Consider the following 21218-nt stretch of genomic DNA (forward strand, 5'->3'; position numbering starts at 1 on the left):
GCCATCTTCCGGATCCGGTTCGCTCGGGAGCGATTCGGTTTTCTCCGTCTCGACTGGGGTTGAGGGTCGGACTAGGTATGAACCCGATCTGATCATAAACTCTCCATATCAGGTTGTTATCTTTTCTTTCTTAGATATAATTGTATTTAAGACTTTTCAATTGTAATATTTGCATTAGATTGGGTTGTTTAGGTTAATTTTTAAAAATCCCCATCCCTCAGATCCCACATGTGTAATTTTTGTTCGAAAGATCACGTGGATTGCGCTTCAAGTACGTCCTAAACTCTCCCTTTTACTATAGTTATTTTCTTTTAATTTTCCTTATTTAGCTTATTCTTTTTTTTTATTCTTCTGTGTGCATGCATGGTCGTCGGTCCCTAAACCCTGAGTTGACTCCACTTGACTTAGAGTTAGAAGAGACTTTGGCCAACCTTAGAAGGCAAAGAACCATGGCAAACTATGAGCATCCAATGAGGCCCTTAAGTGAGCATTTCATTCCTACGATATATACTCCGGTTTCTTGTATTAAGTTGCATAACATAGAGGCAGCTCAATATGAGATCAAATCTAGTGTGATTCAAATGCTACCATCTTTTTATGGACATGCCAATGAAGAGCCTTATAAGCACTTAGATGAGTTTTTAGAGGTGTCTTCCACGGTTAAAATTCAAAACCTCTCAGTTGATGCTTTAAGGTTACTTCTTTTCCCATTCTCCCTTAAAGATAAAGCTAAGCATTGGCTTCAGTTTTTGGACAATGTTAAAATTTCTACTTGGGCAGAAATGCAACAGGAGTTCCTTAAAAAGTTCTTCCCCATTGGCTGTACCAATAGCATTAGGAGAAGCGATAACGAGTTTCTCCCAACAAGAAGGAGAACAATTTCATGAGGCCTGGGAAAGATTAAAAGAATTGCTTAGAAAGTGCCCCCATCATGCTATTCCTAAATGGCAATTGGTTCAATGCTTTTATGATGGCTTTAGAGACCGACATAGGCAAATGGTTGATTCTTCTTGTGGTGGGACTTTCATGCACAAGAATGAGAATGAGGCATGGGAACTTTTTGAGACCCTTAGTGAAAACTCCCAACACCATGCTTCAGCAGCTAGGACTGAGATTCCATCCATTGGGCAACCAAAGAGGAGCGGTCTCTATGAGATCAATCCTACCGTTGAGATGAGTGCTAAGGTTGACTTGTTATCTAAGAAATTGGATTATCTCTTGTCATTAGGACAACAAACCCCATCTCCACTTCCTACAAGTTTCTCTCCACCTAATCAGATTGAAGCATGTGCTTTATGTTCTAGCCTATCCCATTATGTCACTGACTGCTATTTGGCTACACAATACCCTGAGTTTGTTAAGGAGCATGCACATTTGGCCCAAGGAGTCTCTAAATTGGGTAATGATCCATATTCCAATGCCTACAACCCAGGATGGCGAAACCACCCCAATTTTTCATGGCGAAACTCAATGCCCAATCCCTCTTATCAAATACCTTATAGGCCACCTCCATTTAATATGCACCAAAATGCCTATAGGAATGAGCAACCATCATCTTCACAACCCTCACATAATTCATCATTTGAGGATAAGGTACTAAAAGCACTTAGTGGCTTAGAGCAAAACACTCAATTGTTGCATTCTCATTCTCAGTCCATCAACAAATTGGAAACTCAACTTGGTCAACTAGCTGATGCCATCAGTAGGAGGGAGGTTGGTCAGTTACCTAGTCAACAAATAGGTAACCCTAATCATCAAATTGGGTCTAGGAAAGAACAAGTCCAAGCAGTCTCGGTTGTGACACGCAGTGGGAAGGAATATTATGCACCTTTGCCTACTCCTAAGCCATTGCCCATTGATCTTGAGAGTCGAGAAGAGGTTGATTTGACCCATGAGACTAGCAATGATTCACACAAGCCTAGTAAAGAAACACCACCTGTGAGTATTTCCCATCAATTTCCTTGTAAGGGGTTGCACATTCCGATTGTAGAGGGTCCTACTCCTAAATCTTACACTCCCAAAGCCCCCTTCCCTGAAGCTCTTGAGTCCTCAATTCCAGATTCTAGAAAGAATGCTAAGATGCAGGAGATGATTGATTTATTCCAACAAGTTCGTATCAATCTCCCACTATTAGATGCTATCAAGCAAGTCCCAGCTTATGCTAAGTTTCTAAAAGATTTGTGCACCCAAAAGCGTAAGTTGAAGACTCAAACACCTAAAACTGTGCACCTAACTGAATCAGTCAGCTCGGTAATTTCCAACCAACTGCCCCCTATACTTAAAGATCCAGGTACACCTTTAATTTCATGTGTCATTGGAGATTTATCCATAAGTAAAGCATTGCTTGATTTAGGAGCTAGTGTGAATATTTTACCCGGTTCAGTTTATGATAGGTTTGGTCTAGGAGATTTGAAATCCACTGATGTGATTCTACAATTGGTAGACCGTTCAATCAAACGACCCCGTGGGCTACTTGAAAACATTTTGGTAAAGGTTGAGGATCTATATTTTCCTGTTGATTTTTTGATCCTAGATATGGACAATACAACTACCAATAAGTTACCACCAGTCATTCTTGGACGGCCCTTTTTAGCCACTGTGACTGCTTGCATCAATTGTAGATCGGGTGTCATGGACATATCATTTGGCAATAAGAAACTTAGAGTCAACATCTTCAATGCATCCTTAAGCTCAAATAGGGATGAAGAGTGCTTTGCGATTAACTTTATTGATGAGGTAGTGGTTGATTATACTCCGAACATGCTTATTGATGATCCCCAACAACATTGCTTGCCATTTGGGGAATCTAACCTAAATATTGAGGAAGTCAACACATTGTTGGACTCTTCCACTTCTTTGGAGCAGTCACCATTCACATTTAGATTTGAGCCTCCACCTCCATTGGCTGCTTCTTACCGAGTCTGGCTGAAGACTCTAAACTTAGTGCTTTATGGGAGGCAACCCATTTGTATAGATGTTATTTCTTGTTCTTTTTCTTCTCTTTTCTTTGTTTGTTGTTAGGTTTTACTGTTGCGTGCTCTATCATGAGTTCAAACATCGGGTACACTCTTTCCTCTATTTGCTTCTATTATTTTTTTGCATGCACTGAGGTCATTGCATAATTTAAGTGTGGGGGGGGGGGTGTCAACTCAAGTAAGACTTGTTGATAGTTGGTAGAGCATTGTCACAAAGATAAAAAGTGCCCAATTTTTTATGGCTTTGGTAAGATAAATGTTTTAATTCCTTGCTTAGATACAAAATGAGAGTTTAAGTCTTTTAGAAATCCCATCTGATGTAATGAACATCCTCTTGAGAGAATAGTAATGGGTTTTACATTTTGAGACCGAGGTTGAATCGGAAAATAGGAATTCCAGGTAGTCCAAAAGGTTTGACCATCTAGTTATCTTGTATTGCCTTGTGCTTATGGTGACAAGTTGAGACCGATTTTAGACTATTAAATGTGAAGTAAATTGAAGTATAATGTGAAAAAAGAAAAAGAAAAAAAAATGCTGAAGTTTAAAGGTTAGACCTCCTTCTTAGTAACCGGGTCTCGGTGTCACCAACATCGTGCTTCATGTCAAATAGTTGAGGTGTCTTTGGTCCAGTCTTGGCTTGTAACCTAGTTGGCTTGAGTAAGTAAGTTCGAGGAGTATTCTACACCTAGTCCCTTAAAGCCATCTGGCTTGAGAGCGGCTGACCCAACACTCGTTACATAGGCCATCTAGAAAGCTTAAGAGGCAAGACATTGCACGGACTAGAACTGTGACCATTAAAGAAAGAAGTGAATTAATGTGCTTATAAAGGTGAAATGTGTAAGAAGGTCAATATTGCTTAGATCTTGAGTTCTTGGTATTATTTCGTACATAGTTTAGTCTTATCTGAGGGTGAACTGGTAGACTGAAGATAAGAAGAGACTTCTCGATTGAATTGTTTGCCTAGAGCTAGACTCAAGAGAGGGTGTAAGAGCTTAAGTGTGGGGGTGCCTATATTCCCTTTAATCTTTAGTGGTGTGTCTTTGTCTTGGAATCTATCTTTCTACTCTTACTACTGCCAGAATAATTAGAAGAGCACTTAAGAATTTTGTGTGTGTATTCTCTGCAAACACTCACGAGACACAACTCGTCCACTAGGGTAACCTAGGGGTTTAAAGGCTTGTTGCACATGCTAAGTGCAACCGTGATTCCTACGAAAGTGAGTTAGGTTTTTCTTTCTTTATTTTCTGTATTAGTTTTATTTTTTTTGTTTTGCTCGAGGACTAGCAAACACTCAAGTGTGGGGGTATTTGATAAGCATGCATTTGCCATTATTTATTTGATTTAATTCCCCATACTTATTTAATTAAAGAGATCTAATTGAGTATTTTTGTGTATTTTTCAGGAATAAGGAGATTTTGGATATTAGAGATAATATGGAGTAAAGTTGGCAAATATATTAGATATTGGTGGATTTTAAATCATGACATTCAATCTTGCTGCTCAAAAAATCATGAAAAGTGAGATCTTAGCCAAATTGGAAATAGGTGGAGGTCTAAGGAACAAAATTGGTAATAAACCTGAAAATCGGGTAAACAGACCTACCTTCAGTATTTTGGGCATATATATCTCGTATGAGCTTGGATTTCGATGATTCAAGATGCTATGAAACAATATTGAAAATATCTACAACTTTCCAGTTTTGAGTTTTCCCAAATTCCGAAAGAATAAAGGTCAAATCGATGGGTAAAGAGAGGGGATTCATTGTGTGCGGGAGACATAAAAGAGAAGCCAACCACAGAAAAGAGGACGGCGAATGCGGCTCTGATCTCTCTCATTGCTGAAGAAGAAGACCACATCTCTCTCTCTCTCTCTCCCTATGTTTCATCTTTATTTTTCTTATGAACTTTGTAATAATGAGTAGCTAGTTCCTTTGCTTTGGGATGTAGATGAACCATGCTTATTTCATTAAGTTGATTGTTCTATATCTTCTAGTTGATTGTGTTTGAGTTTGGCCAAAGATGTTCTATAACTCAGCGAACTAAGCGTGCCAAGCTTCCGCGTAGGACGATAGTCTTGCGAAGATAGGGCATATCTAGGAAGACCATCCCTAATTTACTTTGAAGTGTAGAGTTATATCGGTTAGGGAAAAGCATTGGGGATTCGAAATCCCAAAGATCTTCACATATTCATAGTTAACGTTTTACATTAGTTAATAAATTTAGTTTAAATTTAGTTTTGTTAAATTCAATCTTAGTAACTTAGCCTTTTAGTTCCTTATAGTTCGACCCCGTACTTTCTGCTTGCTAGATTAGTATAGAATTTTATTTTTGATTGGTTAGCGACACGATCAAACGACAATCAAAGCTCAGGCTTTAGCCGATTTTGTAGTAGAAACTACTGCACCAGTGGAGACCACTGTTGAAGATCCCATTATACCAACCATTTGGGAGGTATATGTGGATGGCTCGAGTAATAAGGATGGAGCAGGAGCTGGAATTCTATTGAAAAGTCTAGCAGGATTTATCATTCGATATGCTTTGAGATTTGCATTCAAAGCTAGTAATAACGAAGCAGAATATGAAGCCCTGATAGTTGGACTTCGGTTGTCAAAAGCATTGTCCATTGCAGATGTTACTATTTATAGTGACTCTGAACTTATAGTCAACCAAGTCCAGGGGGAGTATGGTATTAAAGAACCTCGTTTGCAGAAATATCAAGAGATTGTGCAGGCATTTCAAAAGCAATTTCGGAATTTGAGGATATCTCAGATTCCAAGGACTGAAAATACAGTGGAAGACGAGCTATCCTGATTAGCCAATGCCAAAGAAAAAAATCTAGACCCTTCAGTCTACATTGAAGAGATAACATTTCCAAGTTATCATGAGAAAGAAATTTCCTATATTGAAGTAGAGCATTGCTGGATGGATCCGATAGTCGAATATCTGAGAGATGACAAACTACCTGAGGATCCGAAAGAGGCAAGATTGATCAAGATACGATCAGCAAGATTTGTCATTCAGAATGGAAGACTATACAAAAGATCTTATTATGGACCACTTCTGAGATGTATAGGTCCCAAAGGAGCAAAATCAGTTTTGGCTGAAGTTTATGAAGGAATTTGTGGAGCTCACATGTGTGGACGAGCCCTGGCACACAGAATTCTAAGACTTGGTTTATATTGGCCTAAGATCCAGGAGGCTGCTATGGAGTATGTTCGTCGATGTAGCAATTGTCAAATTCATGCTACGGTATCGAAGCGCCCAGCGGAAACCATGACTTCAATTCTAGATCCCATCCCCTTTGCGATGTGGGGAATTGATATCATGGGCAAGTTCACAAAGGCATCAGGCGGACGGGAATATCTAATAGTAGCAATTGATTACTTCACAAAATGGGTTGAAGCCAGTGCCCTGGCAACAATCACTGAGAAAAAAGTGGAGAAATTTGTGCTTGAGTCAATCATATATCGCTTTGGGATTCCAAAGATTATCGTCATTGACCATGGCACTCAGTTCGACTGTCCACAATTTGAGCAATTTTGTGGTACATACATGATCGAGCATCGTATGTCCTCAGTGGCATACCCCCAGAGCAATGGACAGGTAGAAGTTACTAACCGAACGCTGCTTGAAGGGATAAAGAGAAGACTTGAAGCTGACAAGGCCTTATGGGTCGAAGAACTTCATAATGTACTGTGGGCTTATCAAACTACGGTTCGAACACCCACAGGAGAAACTCCATTCAGGTTAGCATACTGGTTCAAAGCGTTGGCACCTGTGGAGATAATGGAGGGGACATTACGGGACCGAGAGTTCGAGGAAAAAGTGAACTAGCAAGGACTGCTTGATAGTCTTGATTTGTTGGACGAAGTTCGGGCAAAGGCAATAGCACAAACTCAACATTATCAAAGAAGGATAGCGTCACATTACAATACCCGAGTAAAAAATCGTTGGTACTTAGCAGGAGATTTGGTGTTGAGAAACACCTTAGCTTCAGACCCACGCCAACAAAGAAAATTGGACCCTTCCTGGGAAGGACCTTATATGGTTGTAAAACCAGTCGGCTCAGGAGCTTACAGGCTGAAGAACATCAACACCCAAAAAGAGTTGGATCGTTCGTAGAATGCCAGGCATCTCAAAAATTTTTTATCCTTGATAATGATTTCAATTTTGTTCGTGATGTAACCATTTTCAATTGAATCAATGCAATTATTGGCTTTCAACAAATTATCTTTTGATTGGGGGGCATCATACACCACATTCAAGAACAAGATCCGACTATAAGGCATCGGATGAAAATCCGTGTGGGTCCTTCAACACTTATGGAATTTTTTTGGAATTTCTTAAGTCAAGGCATCAGATGAAAATCCGAGTGAGTTCCTTCTGCAAGGCGTTAGTTTGAAACCCGAGTAAGTTCCTTCAAGACTTATTGAATTTTCGAAATATCCTTAAGTAAAGGCATCGGTTTAACACCCAAGTGAGTTCCTTCTACAAGGCATCGGTTTAAAACCCGAGTGAGTTCCTTCTCAGACTTATTGTATTTCTCTGGAAATCCTTAAGTAAAGGCATCGGTTTAAAACCTGAGTGAGTTCCTTCAAAGACTTATTGAATTTCTCCGGAAATCTTTAAGTAAAGGCATTGTTATAAACAACTAAGACCCAGTGCAACAGCGATTCAAGTGACTAGCAAAGTTCAGGATGAAGTTAATTTCTTATTTCTTCAAAAGACCAAAAGAGGCCAATCTTTACATCAAACATGAGATTACAAGAGTTGGATACAATCTTCGATCAGAAAAGAAAGTCATCATCGGTGATAATTAAGAAGTCATACAAGATCAGCACAACTTTGCTAGAACAAACACATCAGTCAAGCAGCGGTATGGATTCAAGAAAAAAAAGAGGAGAAATGAGGATTACAAAAAGCATTTTAGTATGTATAAAATCCTCTGCAATTTCATACTCTTTGTCCAGCTTGTCCAGAAGAAGTATGGTCCTCGACCAAACTTGCATTCAAGGCGAGCTCTTCATAATTGAATCCTTCCAGGGGAGAATAAACAGGAGAATCTTCCAGGTAATGCATAATATCCGGATCAGAAGGTGGAGGATCAGTCTTATTTTTGGTCCAGTCAGGAGAAGGAAGACCCAGGTTGGTAAACACTTCAGGATGGCAAACAACACTGTAGGGAGTCGTATCAAAATGAGGATCTTTCCTTAATATCGATTCCCATACTTCGTTTTCACCATCCCGGTATGCCTGCAAGTTATAAGCATTCAGCATATCAACAAAGGGCTTACTGTGTAAATACTTGAAGATGCAGGCTCTGCAAATGTCAATTGGAAGGGATTCGGGCAAAGGAATGACAACTTGCCTTTGAGGTAACGCTTCAGATCCTTTGGCTCCTGACTTTCCAACTCCTTGCTCCAGTTGCCGGATCTTCTCCCTGGCATCATCCAAGTCTGACCGAAGACGCTCGATCACCGAATTCTTTTCTCCTGCAACCTCCCAAGCTAATCTCCTAAGGCGAGCAATCTCAGCATCTTTAGCTTCAGAGATTTCCCGAAGCCTGGAAACCTCATTGCTCAGCCTCTTGAGTCTAGAGGCTGCTTCCACTTGGTTGTGGAAGTTACCCGTAAGACTCCTGCAAACAACTTTCGAGTTAAACAGGAGCAGAAGAGTAACCTTCAGAATCAAAAGATAATGAAGAAAGACTTACATCACCATTGACTTAAAAAAGACCTCGTTTGGAAGTTTGGAAAGAACTGTGCTCTTAGAAGTCATTCGAGCAGTAGTACACCATTCCAATGCTTTGTCAAACTCGTTTGACACTAATTCAGGCGAAGGATGAGAAGGATGAGCTACATCAAGAGAACGATGAGCTGCATCACTTGCCAACCGACGACGCTTCCTAGTGGCAAAATCCTCCGGCTCCAAAGGAGAGGCAGAGGATGCCAAACAAGCTCTAGAGTTGGAAATAGAAGCAGCACCTGCTGGGACCGCACCTTCATCAGACGCCAACATAGTTGCCTCAGATGTTCGAAGGGTCTCCGTCGGGGATGCATGAACGGTCTCTACAGCAGGGGCATCAACAACGGAGTGATCAAGATCTTCCTGGGAAGAATGAGCAATCACTTCAGGCAGAAGAGGCGTAGGGGTGACATCCGTAGAAATTGTGGGAATCTGACTTGAAGATTCACCAACAGCAGTCGCCTTACGTTTAGAGGATTCACCAGATGAAACCACCTCGCTGGCCCCAACCACTGCCGACATTGGAATGATTTTCTTACAGGATTTCGCCCTAATAAAGTTCGGATCGATTCTGGGAGCCACTGCGTACACAGAAACAGCCGTATTAGTACAAAAACACAAGAAATGAAGGAAAACCCTAGTTCTCTGTTAGTTATGAACTACTCCGAATACCCATTAAATAAACCCCAAGTATTTTACTATAAAGTTTACTCGGGGGGAAGGAGAGGAGATTGGTGATAGCAAAAAGCTCACTTGTTCAGAGGCTGATAGAGTTATTGTTGGAGTACGAGGAATACGGAAGCAGAGTAGGAGAACGGAATGTCGCTTTTGCAAATCTAACTTGCGATAGCAGGATAGATGGAGAGTGCCCTCGAAGGCTTTAAATAGCCTCAGGTATTAAGAAGACGGTTGAGAGCCAAAGGCAACCAATGGCCCAGATTGAAAAAACGCTTCGAAATCCTTAACAAGTGAGATCAACAGTCAAAAGAGGCCACGTGGAAATAGGCACCTGATACGAGAATACCTCCAACCATCGTACTACCATTTAGATAATGGATGTATTACCATTTCAATGAAAATAGTGAATGGTATACCAAGGCAAGAAAACGTTTTGACTTCGCAGGTAGCAGAAGGGAAACGTGTGGACTTTGCAATAAATGAAGGAGTAAGGAAGAATAAAGGCTAAGGCATCTTTCCAAAACATCTCTTCATGATATCTTTACAAGATTATCATTCGTCGAGGAATGTGAAGTTAAGTGATAAGTTTTATCATTTATACTTTGATATTCAAGACAAGCTTTCGATAGGAGACGAGGACATATTACGGCAAACATGGAAGAAGTATCTATTCATTAATAAGGTGGATCAATCTTTACAAAAAAAAAGGGGATAACTCCCTAAGCTTCTTCCTCATTGTTGCCCGAGGAGTCCTGCACAGGAAAGCCTTTCTCAGGATCCTGAGAAGAGCCTTCCTCAGGATTGTCGTTGTCAGAGTCCTCTCCAGCAGCCTGTGACTCGGCCTGTGACTTTTCCTCTTGGAGTGGTGGTTCATCAGCAAGATATTCCTCATATTTTGGGTCAGTTGGAAAGGATCATCCTCTTCCCGAGCCCAGTCAGGGAGATCCATGTTTAACTTCCCGAAGACCTCTCTGTGACACACCTCACAAAGGGAGTTGTATCGAAGGAAGGGATGGATTCAAGAATTTTTTCCCAAACGTCATTTTGCCCCAAACGGTAAGCTTGGATGTTGAAGGCACCCAGCAGTTTGAAGAAAGGTACGCTGTTCAGGTACTTCCGAACACAATCCTTTCGAAGCTCCGGCTTGATATGCTTGGGCTTGCTAGGAATCGCCAACTTCAAGTATTCTTCGTTCTCTGCACACTTAAACTCAAGTTTGTCACCAAACAATGTGGCAGCTGCTTTCTGCTTGTTAGCCTCGCGCTTGACAGCAACAGCGTGAGCCGTTGAGGAGTCGAGGGCCTTCTTTAGAGAGTTCATCTCCTCTTCATGTTTTCTTTGCAGCTCCTTAGCAGCTGCCGACAGCCGGTCTATCTCAGAGTTGGCCTTAGCCAAATTCTCTTCACAGGTCTGCAGCAAGGAGCTGTTGCGGCCAACCCGGCTCAATGCTTCCATGTGCTGATAAAAACTCAACACGGCATTCCTGGGGAAGAGGAGATTATCAGAAGAAGTCATAAGAAATTATGAAAAAATGAACAAGCAGGAAGACCAGTACCTTGTGGACTGACTAACAAGGGCATCATCGTCGAGGGCTTCAAATTCCCGACGATCAGAAGGTATAAGATTGAGGGAGCTCCATTCTGCAGCTTTCTCAGGGTCTTGTGTCACCCTATCAGTCAGCTTTAAGGTCCACTGAGGGGTGAAGACCTCCTCACAATCTTCGGAATTTTTGGATTTTTTATGGGAGGAAGTATCAACTATATCGTGCTTCCTTTTGGATCGAGCGGAGGAGGAGATATTTGACCTCTCCACCATCGGTTTTTTCCCTTTACCCGAAGCGTTAACCACGGGCCTGATGTTCCTGATACCCTTGTAAGAAGGGTCGGGAGAGGGAACAGAAGCTTCTTGATCAGCAGTTAAGGCTCTGGGCGACCGTTGCTCAGTTGTCACAACGGCCCTAGCGGCCTTCACCCGCAGGTTCTCAGGGTTCATTCTTGGAGGCACTACAAAGAAGAACAAGAATCAGAATTATGAAGAGACATATCACTTTAGTAAATTTGAAGGGTGATGGTTAGAAGCTCACAATGAGCCAAGCCCTAGTACTAAAGGATGGAGTTATACTCCACCTCAAGTCCATGTATCTCCTGATACCGTGAAATTGATTTGATCTTCCTGACGGCCGCCTCGTCTTCTTTGGATAAGGGAAGGCCCCTGTTACTTTCAGAATAGGAAGTATACTGTTTCCAGATGGTCGGGAAGTTGAGATCTGACTGAGGCGCTCGACAGAAAAAGTATCGTTCACGCCATCCTTTGTGGTTGGAAGGGCAAGTTCCTTTGGCAAGAATGCTGCCCCTCCAATCAAGTTCAGCCTTATTACGTTTGGAGAGAAAAACCCAGCCGGGAGGATGGGAGATAGAAAGAAGATGAAAGTGCACAAAAAGAGAAAGAGATGGCATAACGCCAAGTTCAAAACACAAACCCAAGAAGTCGACGATGAGACGCCAGCTATTAGGAAGGAGCATTCCAGGGCAAATGTCCCAGTGATTCAGAATGGCTGAAAACAAAGGATTGAAAAAAGGAAAGTGAACCCCGCTTTCCAGTGCATCTATGTACAGGGAAAACTCACCCGGAAGGGTTGAATCAACCCTCTCATCAGAATGGGGAGCCCTAATATGATAAGAAGAAGGAAAATCAAAACCCTGGTTTGCCGAAAGGAGGGTTTCCTCCTTGTAAGTGGAGGGAACAGAGCCAGGTCCGCCATTAGACCTGGAGGTTTGTTTTGGCTGCCTAGAAGACTCGATAGTCACCTTAGGAGTCTTGGAAGATCCAGACTCAGGAAGGGCGGAGGAAGTTTCGGCTTTTCTCCCTAAACTTTTTTGGGAAACTTTAGCAAATTCGCGCCAGAGGACAGTTAGGGTTTTGTTATCACTATCCGACTGCTTGGAAGGAAGGGAAGCAAAAGCTTCGTTACCACTACTATTATTGAAACTGGGTACAGGGAAGAAGAAACCCTATTATCCTCCATTACTAGTTTCAGTAAGGTACAAAAAAAAAAAAAAAAAAAAAAGACTGGAGATAGGAAGTTTAAACTTTGCAAAAGGATCAGTAAACTTACTGATTCAGTGAGGCAAAGGCTTGAGAGCGAGAAGGCGCGAAGCAGACGACGAAGGTTCAAATTCCAGACAAGAAGAATGAAACCTATGAAGACAACGAACCGCTTTTAAGCACCCGCACGAGTGTTCGGGGATCTGAACGATCGAGATTGATTCAGCATCAACGGTCGAGATTAGAAGACGTTTTGAAAGTTTGAACTCACGAACCCAAAACAGGCGTTTGGAAATCGTTGCTTGGGTTATGTGAGCCATGATAGATCGACCGCAAAGTGATGCGTGGTATTGCCCTCACAACACTCGAGGAAAAGTGACCACCGCATTAAATGTGATATGACATTTAGTGGGATACACAAAGACTATTGCCTGACGAAGAACCCAGTTAAAAACTGTTGGGAAATGCCATGTCAGCATTTGCCACATCAGTCTCTATTGGTTTTGATGATAATAAGCATGAATTACTAATGGCTATATTGAGTTATGATGTTTTAGTTAAAAATGAGAACAAGTGGACCAACTCCAAGTCAAAGCCATATGCTAAAGTCAAAGCCAAGATCATGCCAAGATGGACATTAAGATGGACATGAAGTCTAAGTCAAGATGACCATGCCAAGATGGACATTAAGATGGACATGAAGTCTAAGTCAAGATGACCATGCCAAGATGGACATGAAGACCATTGCACAAAATCAAGTCGAAGATCAAGACTTAGGCTGAATTAGGGCTTAGGACACTCTCGCATACACATTCATGTAAATGCATCAATTATATGTAATTCATATTACTAGAGTGACCTAGGACATGTTAGTGAGGTGTACAATGCTTAGGGTTGACCAAAAAGTCCAAAAACCCAAGCCATGTCCCAGCCCTAACTTAATTCAGCAAAACAGGGCTCAGACGGTCGACCGTCTGGGCAGACGGCTGACCGTCTGGTTTGCTGTGGACTGATTCTAAGTCACAGAAGCTCGGAAGGAATTTCCGTCTGGTCAGAAGGAATTCCATCTAAGATGGATGACCGTCTGGCAGACGGCTGACCGTCTGAGACGGAATTCCGTCCGGGTTAAAAAATGCCTACAACGGCTAGTTTAACGGTTCTTTTCCAGACGGATGACCGTCTGGCAGACGGCTGACCGTCTGAGACGGATGACCGTCTGGCATACGGAATTTCGTCTGGTTTAACTAAGCCATAACGGCTAGTTTTTAACGGCTCTTTTTCAGACGGTCGACCGTCTGACCAGACGGACGACCGTCTGACCAGACGGACGACCGTCTGACCAGACGGACGACCGTCTGGGCTAAAAATAGGACAAAATTATGTCCGTTTTCTATCCGTTGGGGATTGGGTTTTGGCACTCAAAGGTGCTCTATATAAACCCTATTCACCTCATTTGAGAGTAACAATACTCACACTTGATCACCCACTCCCCAAGTGATCTTAAGCTCTCAAATTGCAAGAAAACTTTGTGCTTTGCCTTTCACCTTCTCCCCAACCTTGAAGAACATTCCAAGGTATTAAGCAAGCTTGTGGAAGCCAAGTTTGAGGTGATTAAAGGCGTCGGTGGTGCATACATTTCCATTTGAGCATACAACTCACATTGCATCACATTCACACAAGAGGTAAAGTGTCACACCTCTTAAGGTAACATCCTTCTTTGTAACTGTTTCAATTCTAGTCTAGGTTGGTAGATTAGATTTGGTCATTGGGTGCTCTTGCCCGTGAACAAAGATTGCTTGGGTGCTCTTGCCCGTAAACAAAGATTGTTAAGGGGTGCTCTTGCCCTGCTTGTTAAACAAAGATTGTAAAGGGTTCTCTTGCCCCGTAACAAATATGCACGAGGCTGAGCCAGTGCATCACGGGTTTCCTTCATCGCACTTCGAGGCAGGTGGCCCTTCACATGCAGTTCCAGAGACTTCAGATCTTGGGGCACAGATGAGATCGATGACTTCCATGCTAGAGAGGATGGAGGTCAGACAGGAGCAGATGTACGAGAGGATGGAGTCACGACAGGATAGGATAGAGCATCAGGTGACTCAGCTAGCGGAGGAGTTCAGAGCATACAGAGATCAGAGAAGATCACCTAGATAGACTGTACCCTAGGATTTTCATTTATGCATTTCAGATGTAATCGTTGTAAAAGCTTTTGAAATTAATGAAGTTCTTTTTGTTTCACTTAATTATTGTATATTATGCACCTTTCTTTTCTTTGCATTAGTGACATTTGTTTAAGTATAATTATAGTATGTTATTCGGAAATGTTCTGTTATGCTTCATAGGTTAAGTTTCTAATCCAAGTGTTCTATTATTCACTTTTAAGAGTAGAAGAGTCATTTCAGATCAATGACTCAGGAATGTTTAGTTATTGTCTTTTGTGGTTAGGATTTCCTCGAACCTTGGGCTCTGATACCAATCTGTCACATCCTCCCAGCCGGTACCCTATCTGGCATACCCGAGAGTGTGATCCACAGCCCGAAGATCAGGTATCGAGTAATCAACCTCCCACATAAACAATAACATAATCATGAACAATAATAATAAAAGTGCGGAAGATAAACCATAGATCCAAATAAGGAAAGAATGAATCATATATAAATCAGAGTACTAGATATAATCAGAGTGTCTAAAACAGATAAGTAAAGTGAGGCAAAATCCCACTCTACAACCAGCGGAAAAGTAGTTCCAAAAGAGAATAAGCAAGACAAAATCTAATCCCAGTAGCAGGTACAATGGGTAACTAAATTGTTCTCAACTTTATAGACAACATCCCTATAAGTATAAATCTCATAAACAGCACAAGGGCGCTTCCACTCAATGGTCGGACTAAGCATCGTACGGAGCATAACCACTCGCGGGATCTTCAGTGTAATTGTTGTAACCGCAATCACCTTCCTGGAGATATGCCTCTTCTCCTTGCGCTTCTTCATAGGGGCCGTCATAATATTCGCACACTGCAGAATAGTCTAACAAACATTGTACAATAAAGGAATGAGTTTCAAAGAAACTCGGTAAAGCGATTAAATCCATAATAACATAAATGGCGAGGATTTCAGAACAAACATAAATGCAATATGGTATGAGACAAGCAATGAATGAATGAATCTAACTCTACATATGCTGGTCTCTATTGGCAGACATGCTTTAAGTCATAGCACCGTACTTCTTTAGGAAGGTCTCAATCACTCATCATCAGTTGGTAATGGGTCCAGCATCCCTCGGGACATTCCATGGCTGGGGGTATAGGTCACCACTCTCTCACATCACCATTGGTCTAAGTACCGGCGCATGTCAGGGTAAACCCTAGCCAAATTCAAGTCTTCTACTTAGTTACATCAAGTCAGATCCAGATACGTCCATTCCTCGTCCCTGACGATCCTTTCCGGTATCCTTCACACTAGAGTCCTCATAGTCCCTGACTACGGACTCATCAACCCTATTGGTCATCCACATATGGTAAACGGGAAGCTCTCACGTCCTCTCACGGGTTGGTTACCGGTCTTAAGCGCCCGTGAGCCCAAGTCTAACCATATGCAACCCTACCAATAAATGGCCCCCACAATGTGATTCCTGTCCTCTCACGGGTTGGTTACCGGTCTTGAGCGCCCATGAATCCCCATTGCTACCACGGGTCGTTCGGTCTCAATACCCCTCCGATTAGGGTCGACATAACAGGACATCCTAGCCAAACACTACTAGACAATCCTAGATATGTCATCCAACAGTTTAGGAAGGTGTCCAGAGGGCATCTCCGGAAACATCCCATAATATTCCCGTAATAGTCCAAGGACAGAAGTGTCAAAAGGACACCTCTCCTTTCCAAACCATACTTAAGCATACACATGCATCAAATCATATCATCACATATATGGTAACTTCATATATGGAAAGAAATCAATAATTACAATCACTTTGTATATACTTGGTAAGTAAATCATACATGAGTCAATTCAATATGAATAAGTAATGCTACTGATATCAAGACAGTACCACAGTAGTATAACATTATAAGAATCTAATTAAAGAAATAACTTAACAAGATTCAAATATAGAAACTAAGATATGCAATTTATGTTGTTAAAGAAGTAACCATCCTTACCTTTTATAACTTGCAAAGGAATCCTAAGAAATCAAGTAAGATCTTGGCAAACTTGAGAAGAAGGTCCTAAACAAGTGTATACAACATATTAGGAAAGATCCCTAACAGAAAAGATACCAAAACATCCAACACAGACCAATTCTGGAGTTGCTGTACTCATTGGTCGAGTGGATTGGTCGACTGGTCCAGTCGACCAATGCAGACAGTAGCCTAAAAATCCGAGTTTTGAGATATAAAATCCGAATTTGGTGGTTCAAAAGGGTACTAATCAAGGGGTAAACTACATCAGTAGTATCCTAACATATAGGGGACCTCAAAACACTAATCGAATCAAGCCATCAAGATCCAAATTAGGAAACAAAAAGTTACCATAATTAGATCAACCATGGATCTTGAAGAATTCAAGATAGAAATCAAAGACAAGAACAATAGGAGAATGGATCATTGCTTCAGGTAAAGGTATCATGAAAAGCATACTTAGATCTTCAAGAAAATAGACCTAAGAGCATAAATCTAAATAAGGAAACAAAACCTACCATATATGTAACTATCATGATTCATGAAGAAAACATGGTATGGTAGAAGAGAAACAACTAGAGATTGATAGATCACGGATCATGAAAAGAAAACACAGCAATTGACTACTAACATAATCAATATAGAAGATCCAAGGAGATCAGAATTCAAATCAAAAGTTAAACAAAGACTAGATCATGGTTTGATCATGATTCCTTCAAAAGCTTGCAATGATCATGGTTAAGATCATTGCATTAGCCATTAATCCTTAGGATGATCATGAGAGACAAGTCCAGAGATGTTTGCAACAGAGAATGCAGCATCTCCTCTACTGTCTCAACTCAAAAAGGAAAGAAAAACAGAGATGGAGGAGAAGAAGAGAGTGTAGACTTACCTTTGATGCAAAAGGAAGAGTTTTGACGAAGATCCGTCAAGAAAATCACCAAGGATGCAAGGGAGATGACTTGCAGAGGTCTTTGGTTCGTTCCAAAGAGTTTGGAGGCAGCAAATACGAAGTAGACTCGAGATTGGACTTAAATAGAGCAAGCAAGACCTAATTGCCAAAGACAACACCCATTGGTCGAGTGGATTGGTCGACTGGTCCAGTCGACCAATCAGTCGACCAATGCAGACAGCAATTCCAAAACAGTGAATTGAAGACCCAGATCAAATCCAATCCTAAAGGGGTTTTGCACACATATCAAGTGACTTACCTAATAGGTAGAAATGCCTTCAAACCATGATAGAGAGCACTCCAAGTCCATCAACTAATCCGATCTTCATCAAGATTCAGTTTCCATAAATAGAACTTCACCATCAACTCTCATGGATTCAAAGCCAGACACCAAGTCCTCCACTGGGATGGCCCAAAGCTGACTTCTTACTTTACTTCGGGTCACTGGACCTACAAATAACAAGGTTTCCGGGTCAAGGTTAGGGCTGGGTTTTACATTGTGTGTGCACATGATATCGATGTGTGGAACGTCATAACATGTGGACCAAATGAGGTTCTCAAAACAGATGAACATGGCCATAAGGTACCAAAACTTAGAGCCGAGTGGACTTCAACCGACAAGGTCAAAATTCAACTAAACCACAAAGCAAAAATGTTTTTGCAATGTGCGTTAAGTGAAAAAGTCTACAATAGATGTGGCATTTGCAAAAGTGCCAAAGAAATTTTTGATAAGTTGGTAGTCACATATGAAGGGACTGACCATATCAAAAGGATGAACCTAGACATCTACATGCTTCAATATGAAGAGTTTAAAATGTTAGATTATGAGGATATTACTTCTTTATTTAGTAGATTCACTAACATTGTGAACAAGTTGTATAGCCTTGGAAAAGAATTGGCAAATGAGGACGTAACTAGAAGAATTCTGAGAGCTCTTCCACCTTCATGGAGACCCAAAAGGACAGCAATTCAAGAAGCGGGGAATCTGTCTAAAATTACCATTGATGAGCTAATGGGATCTTTGCTAGCTCATGAAGCGGAGCTTGAAGAAGACAAGCAAGCAAGCGTGCAGCAGGATCGAAGGAAGAGGTCCATAGCTCTAAAGAGTGCCACCAAGGAAGAAGAAGAAAGTGAGAGTGAAGAAGAAGATTTGGACAGCGAGCTCTACCAAATCGCCAAAGAGTTCAAGAGACTTCTCAAAAAGAAAAGAGGGAAGCATCTTCACAAAGGAGAATCCTCTAAGGAGCACAAAGGTAAAGATCCTTCTAAGAAAAAAGGTTATGTTTCTAATGTCACTTGTAATAAGTGTAGGAATCCGGGCCACATCAAGTCCGAGTGTCCTAATATGGCTAACATATCCTACAACACAAGTGAGGAGGAAAAAGACGAGGAGTCCAAGGAAGAAAGAATCAACTTGGCTCTAATGGCAAAGTCCATGGAAGAACAAGAAGACCTTGAGGTAAATTCTTCCCATAATCCTAATTCCATTAGCAATAATGATAACGGATTAATAGATGATATTGATAGGGACAACTCATTTGGAGTAATGTTCAAAATTATTAAGGACCCTGAAAAAGGGTATTAAGAAAGAGTATGTCATTCTCTTTCCTTTTATGCATTCATGTAGGGGGAGAGTGCATATGTGAGGGAGAGAAATTGTTAACTTATGCATTAATTCAGGGGGAGCATAAGTTAAGAAGGGAGAATTATTTGAGGGGGAGCACTTCATGCTTTTCTTGCTTGTGTCAATGACAAAGGGAGAGTTAATTGCGGGAGAGCATTTCATGCATTGTTTTTGTTGATAACAAAGGGGGAGAGTTATTTGCGGAGAAAAGCATCTCCTATATTTTGTTGATAACAAAAGGGGGAGAAAATTTCTATAAATTATATAATTTTGAATTAGATAATTCATTAGCTCCTATATTGTTTGTTGATGACAAAAGGGGGAGAAAACCGCATGAATGAATTAGATAATAATTCATGGATAATAATTCATGGGGAAAACATGTCATAACATGCATATGAATGAGCATCGACTGCTATTAATGATCATTCATATTTTCCGTCATTCATGTGTTTGTCATCATCAAAAAGGGGGAGATTGTTGGAAAATGCCATGTCAGCATTTTGCCACATCGGCCTCCATTGGTTTTGATGATAACAAACATGAAACTTGAATTCACCATGTTTTGATGATAACAAACATGAATTAGAATTCACCATGGAAAAACATGTAAATAACATGCATATGAATGAGTATTTATTTGCTATTAATTATCATTCATATTTTCCAATCATTCATGTGTTTATCATCATCAAAAAGGGGGAGATTGTTGGGAAATGCCATGTCAGCATTTGCCACATCAGTCTCTATTGGTTTTGATGATAATAAGCATGAATTACTAATGGCTATATTGAGTTATGATGTTTTAGTTAAAAATGAGAACAAGTGGACCAACTCCAAGTCAAAGCCATATGCTAAAGTCAAAGCCAAGATCATGCCAAGATGGACATTAAGATGGACATGAAGTCTAAGTCAAGATGACCATGCCAAGATGGACATGAAGACCATTGCACAAAATCAAGTCGAAGATCAAGACTTAGGCTGAATTAGGGCTTAGGACACTCTCGCATACACATTCATGTAAATGCATCAATTATATGTAATTCATATTACTAGAGTGACCTAGGACATGTTAGTGAGGTGTACAATGCTTAGGGTTGACCAAAAAGTCCAAAAACCCAAGCCATGTCCCAGCCCCAAATTAATTCAGCAAAACAGGGCTCAGACGGTCGACCGTCTGGGCAGACGGCTGACCGTCTGGTTTGCTGTGACTGATTCTAAGTCCCAGAAGCTCAGACGGAATTCCGTCTGAGACGGATGACCGTCTGGCAGACGGCTGACCGTCTGAGACGGGCAGACGGAATTCCGTCTGGGTTAAAAAATGCCTACAACGGCTAGTTTAACGGTTCTTTTCCAGACGGATGACCGTCTGGCAGACGGCTGACCGTCTGAGATGGATGACCGTCTAGCAGACGGAATTCTGTCTGGTTTAACTAAGCCATAACGGCTAGTTTTTAACGGCTCTTTTTCAAACGGTCGACCGTCTGACCAGACGGACGACCGTCTGGGCTAAAAATAGGACAAAATTATGTCCGTTTTCTATCCGTTGGGGATTGGGTTTTGGCACTCAAAGGTGCTCTATATAAACCCAATTCACCTCATTTGAGATAACAATACTCACACTTGATCACCCACTCCCCAAGTGATCTAAGCTCTCAAATTGCAAGAAAACTTTGTGCTTTGCCTTTCACCTTCTCCCCAACCTTGAAGAACATTCCAATGTATTAAGCAAGCTTGTGGAAGCCAAGTTTGAGGTGATTAAAGGCGTCGGTGGTGCATACATTTCCATTTGAGCATACAACTCACATTGCATCACATTCACACAAGAGGTAAAGTGTCACACCTCTTAAGGTAACATCCTTCTTTGTAACTGTTTCAATTCTAGTCTAGGTTGGTAGATTAGATTTGGTCATTGGGTGCTCTTGCCCGTGAACAAAGATTGCTTGGGTGCTCTTGCCTGTAAACAAAGATTGTTAAGGGGTGCTCTTGCCCTGCTTGTTAAACAAAGATTGTAAAGGGTTCTCTT

The 21218-nt window shown here is 41.3% G+C and overlaps 1 protein-coding gene and 1 non-coding gene across 2 annotated transcripts; one reads left to right on the forward strand and one right to left on the reverse strand.

Annotated features, from left to right (window-relative positions):
* Positions 1–830: 830 nt before the first annotated feature.
* LOC149011294 (small nucleolar RNA R71) lies at positions 831–938 on the reverse strand. The gene has a single exon (XR_016174866.1). It is a non-coding gene; the product is annotated as a small nucleolar RNA R71 (small nucleolar RNA).
* Positions 939–18220: 17282 nt separating this feature from the next.
* On the forward strand, positions 18221–19153 carry LOC149011295 (uncharacterized). The gene has a single exon (XM_089162616.1). It carries the CDS (start codon positions 18221–18223, stop codon positions 19151–19153), a length of 933 nt encoding a protein of 310 aa, XP_089018742.1.
* Positions 19154–21218: the final 2065 nt, after the last annotated feature.

Source organism: Hakea prostrata, chromosome 7, assembly GCF_041222555.1.
Source record: "Hakea prostrata isolate BN-2017 chromosome 7, UWA_Hpros_2, whole genome shotgun sequence".
Classification (NCBI taxonomy): Eukaryota; Viridiplantae; Streptophyta; class Magnoliopsida; order Proteales; family Proteaceae; genus Hakea; species Hakea prostrata.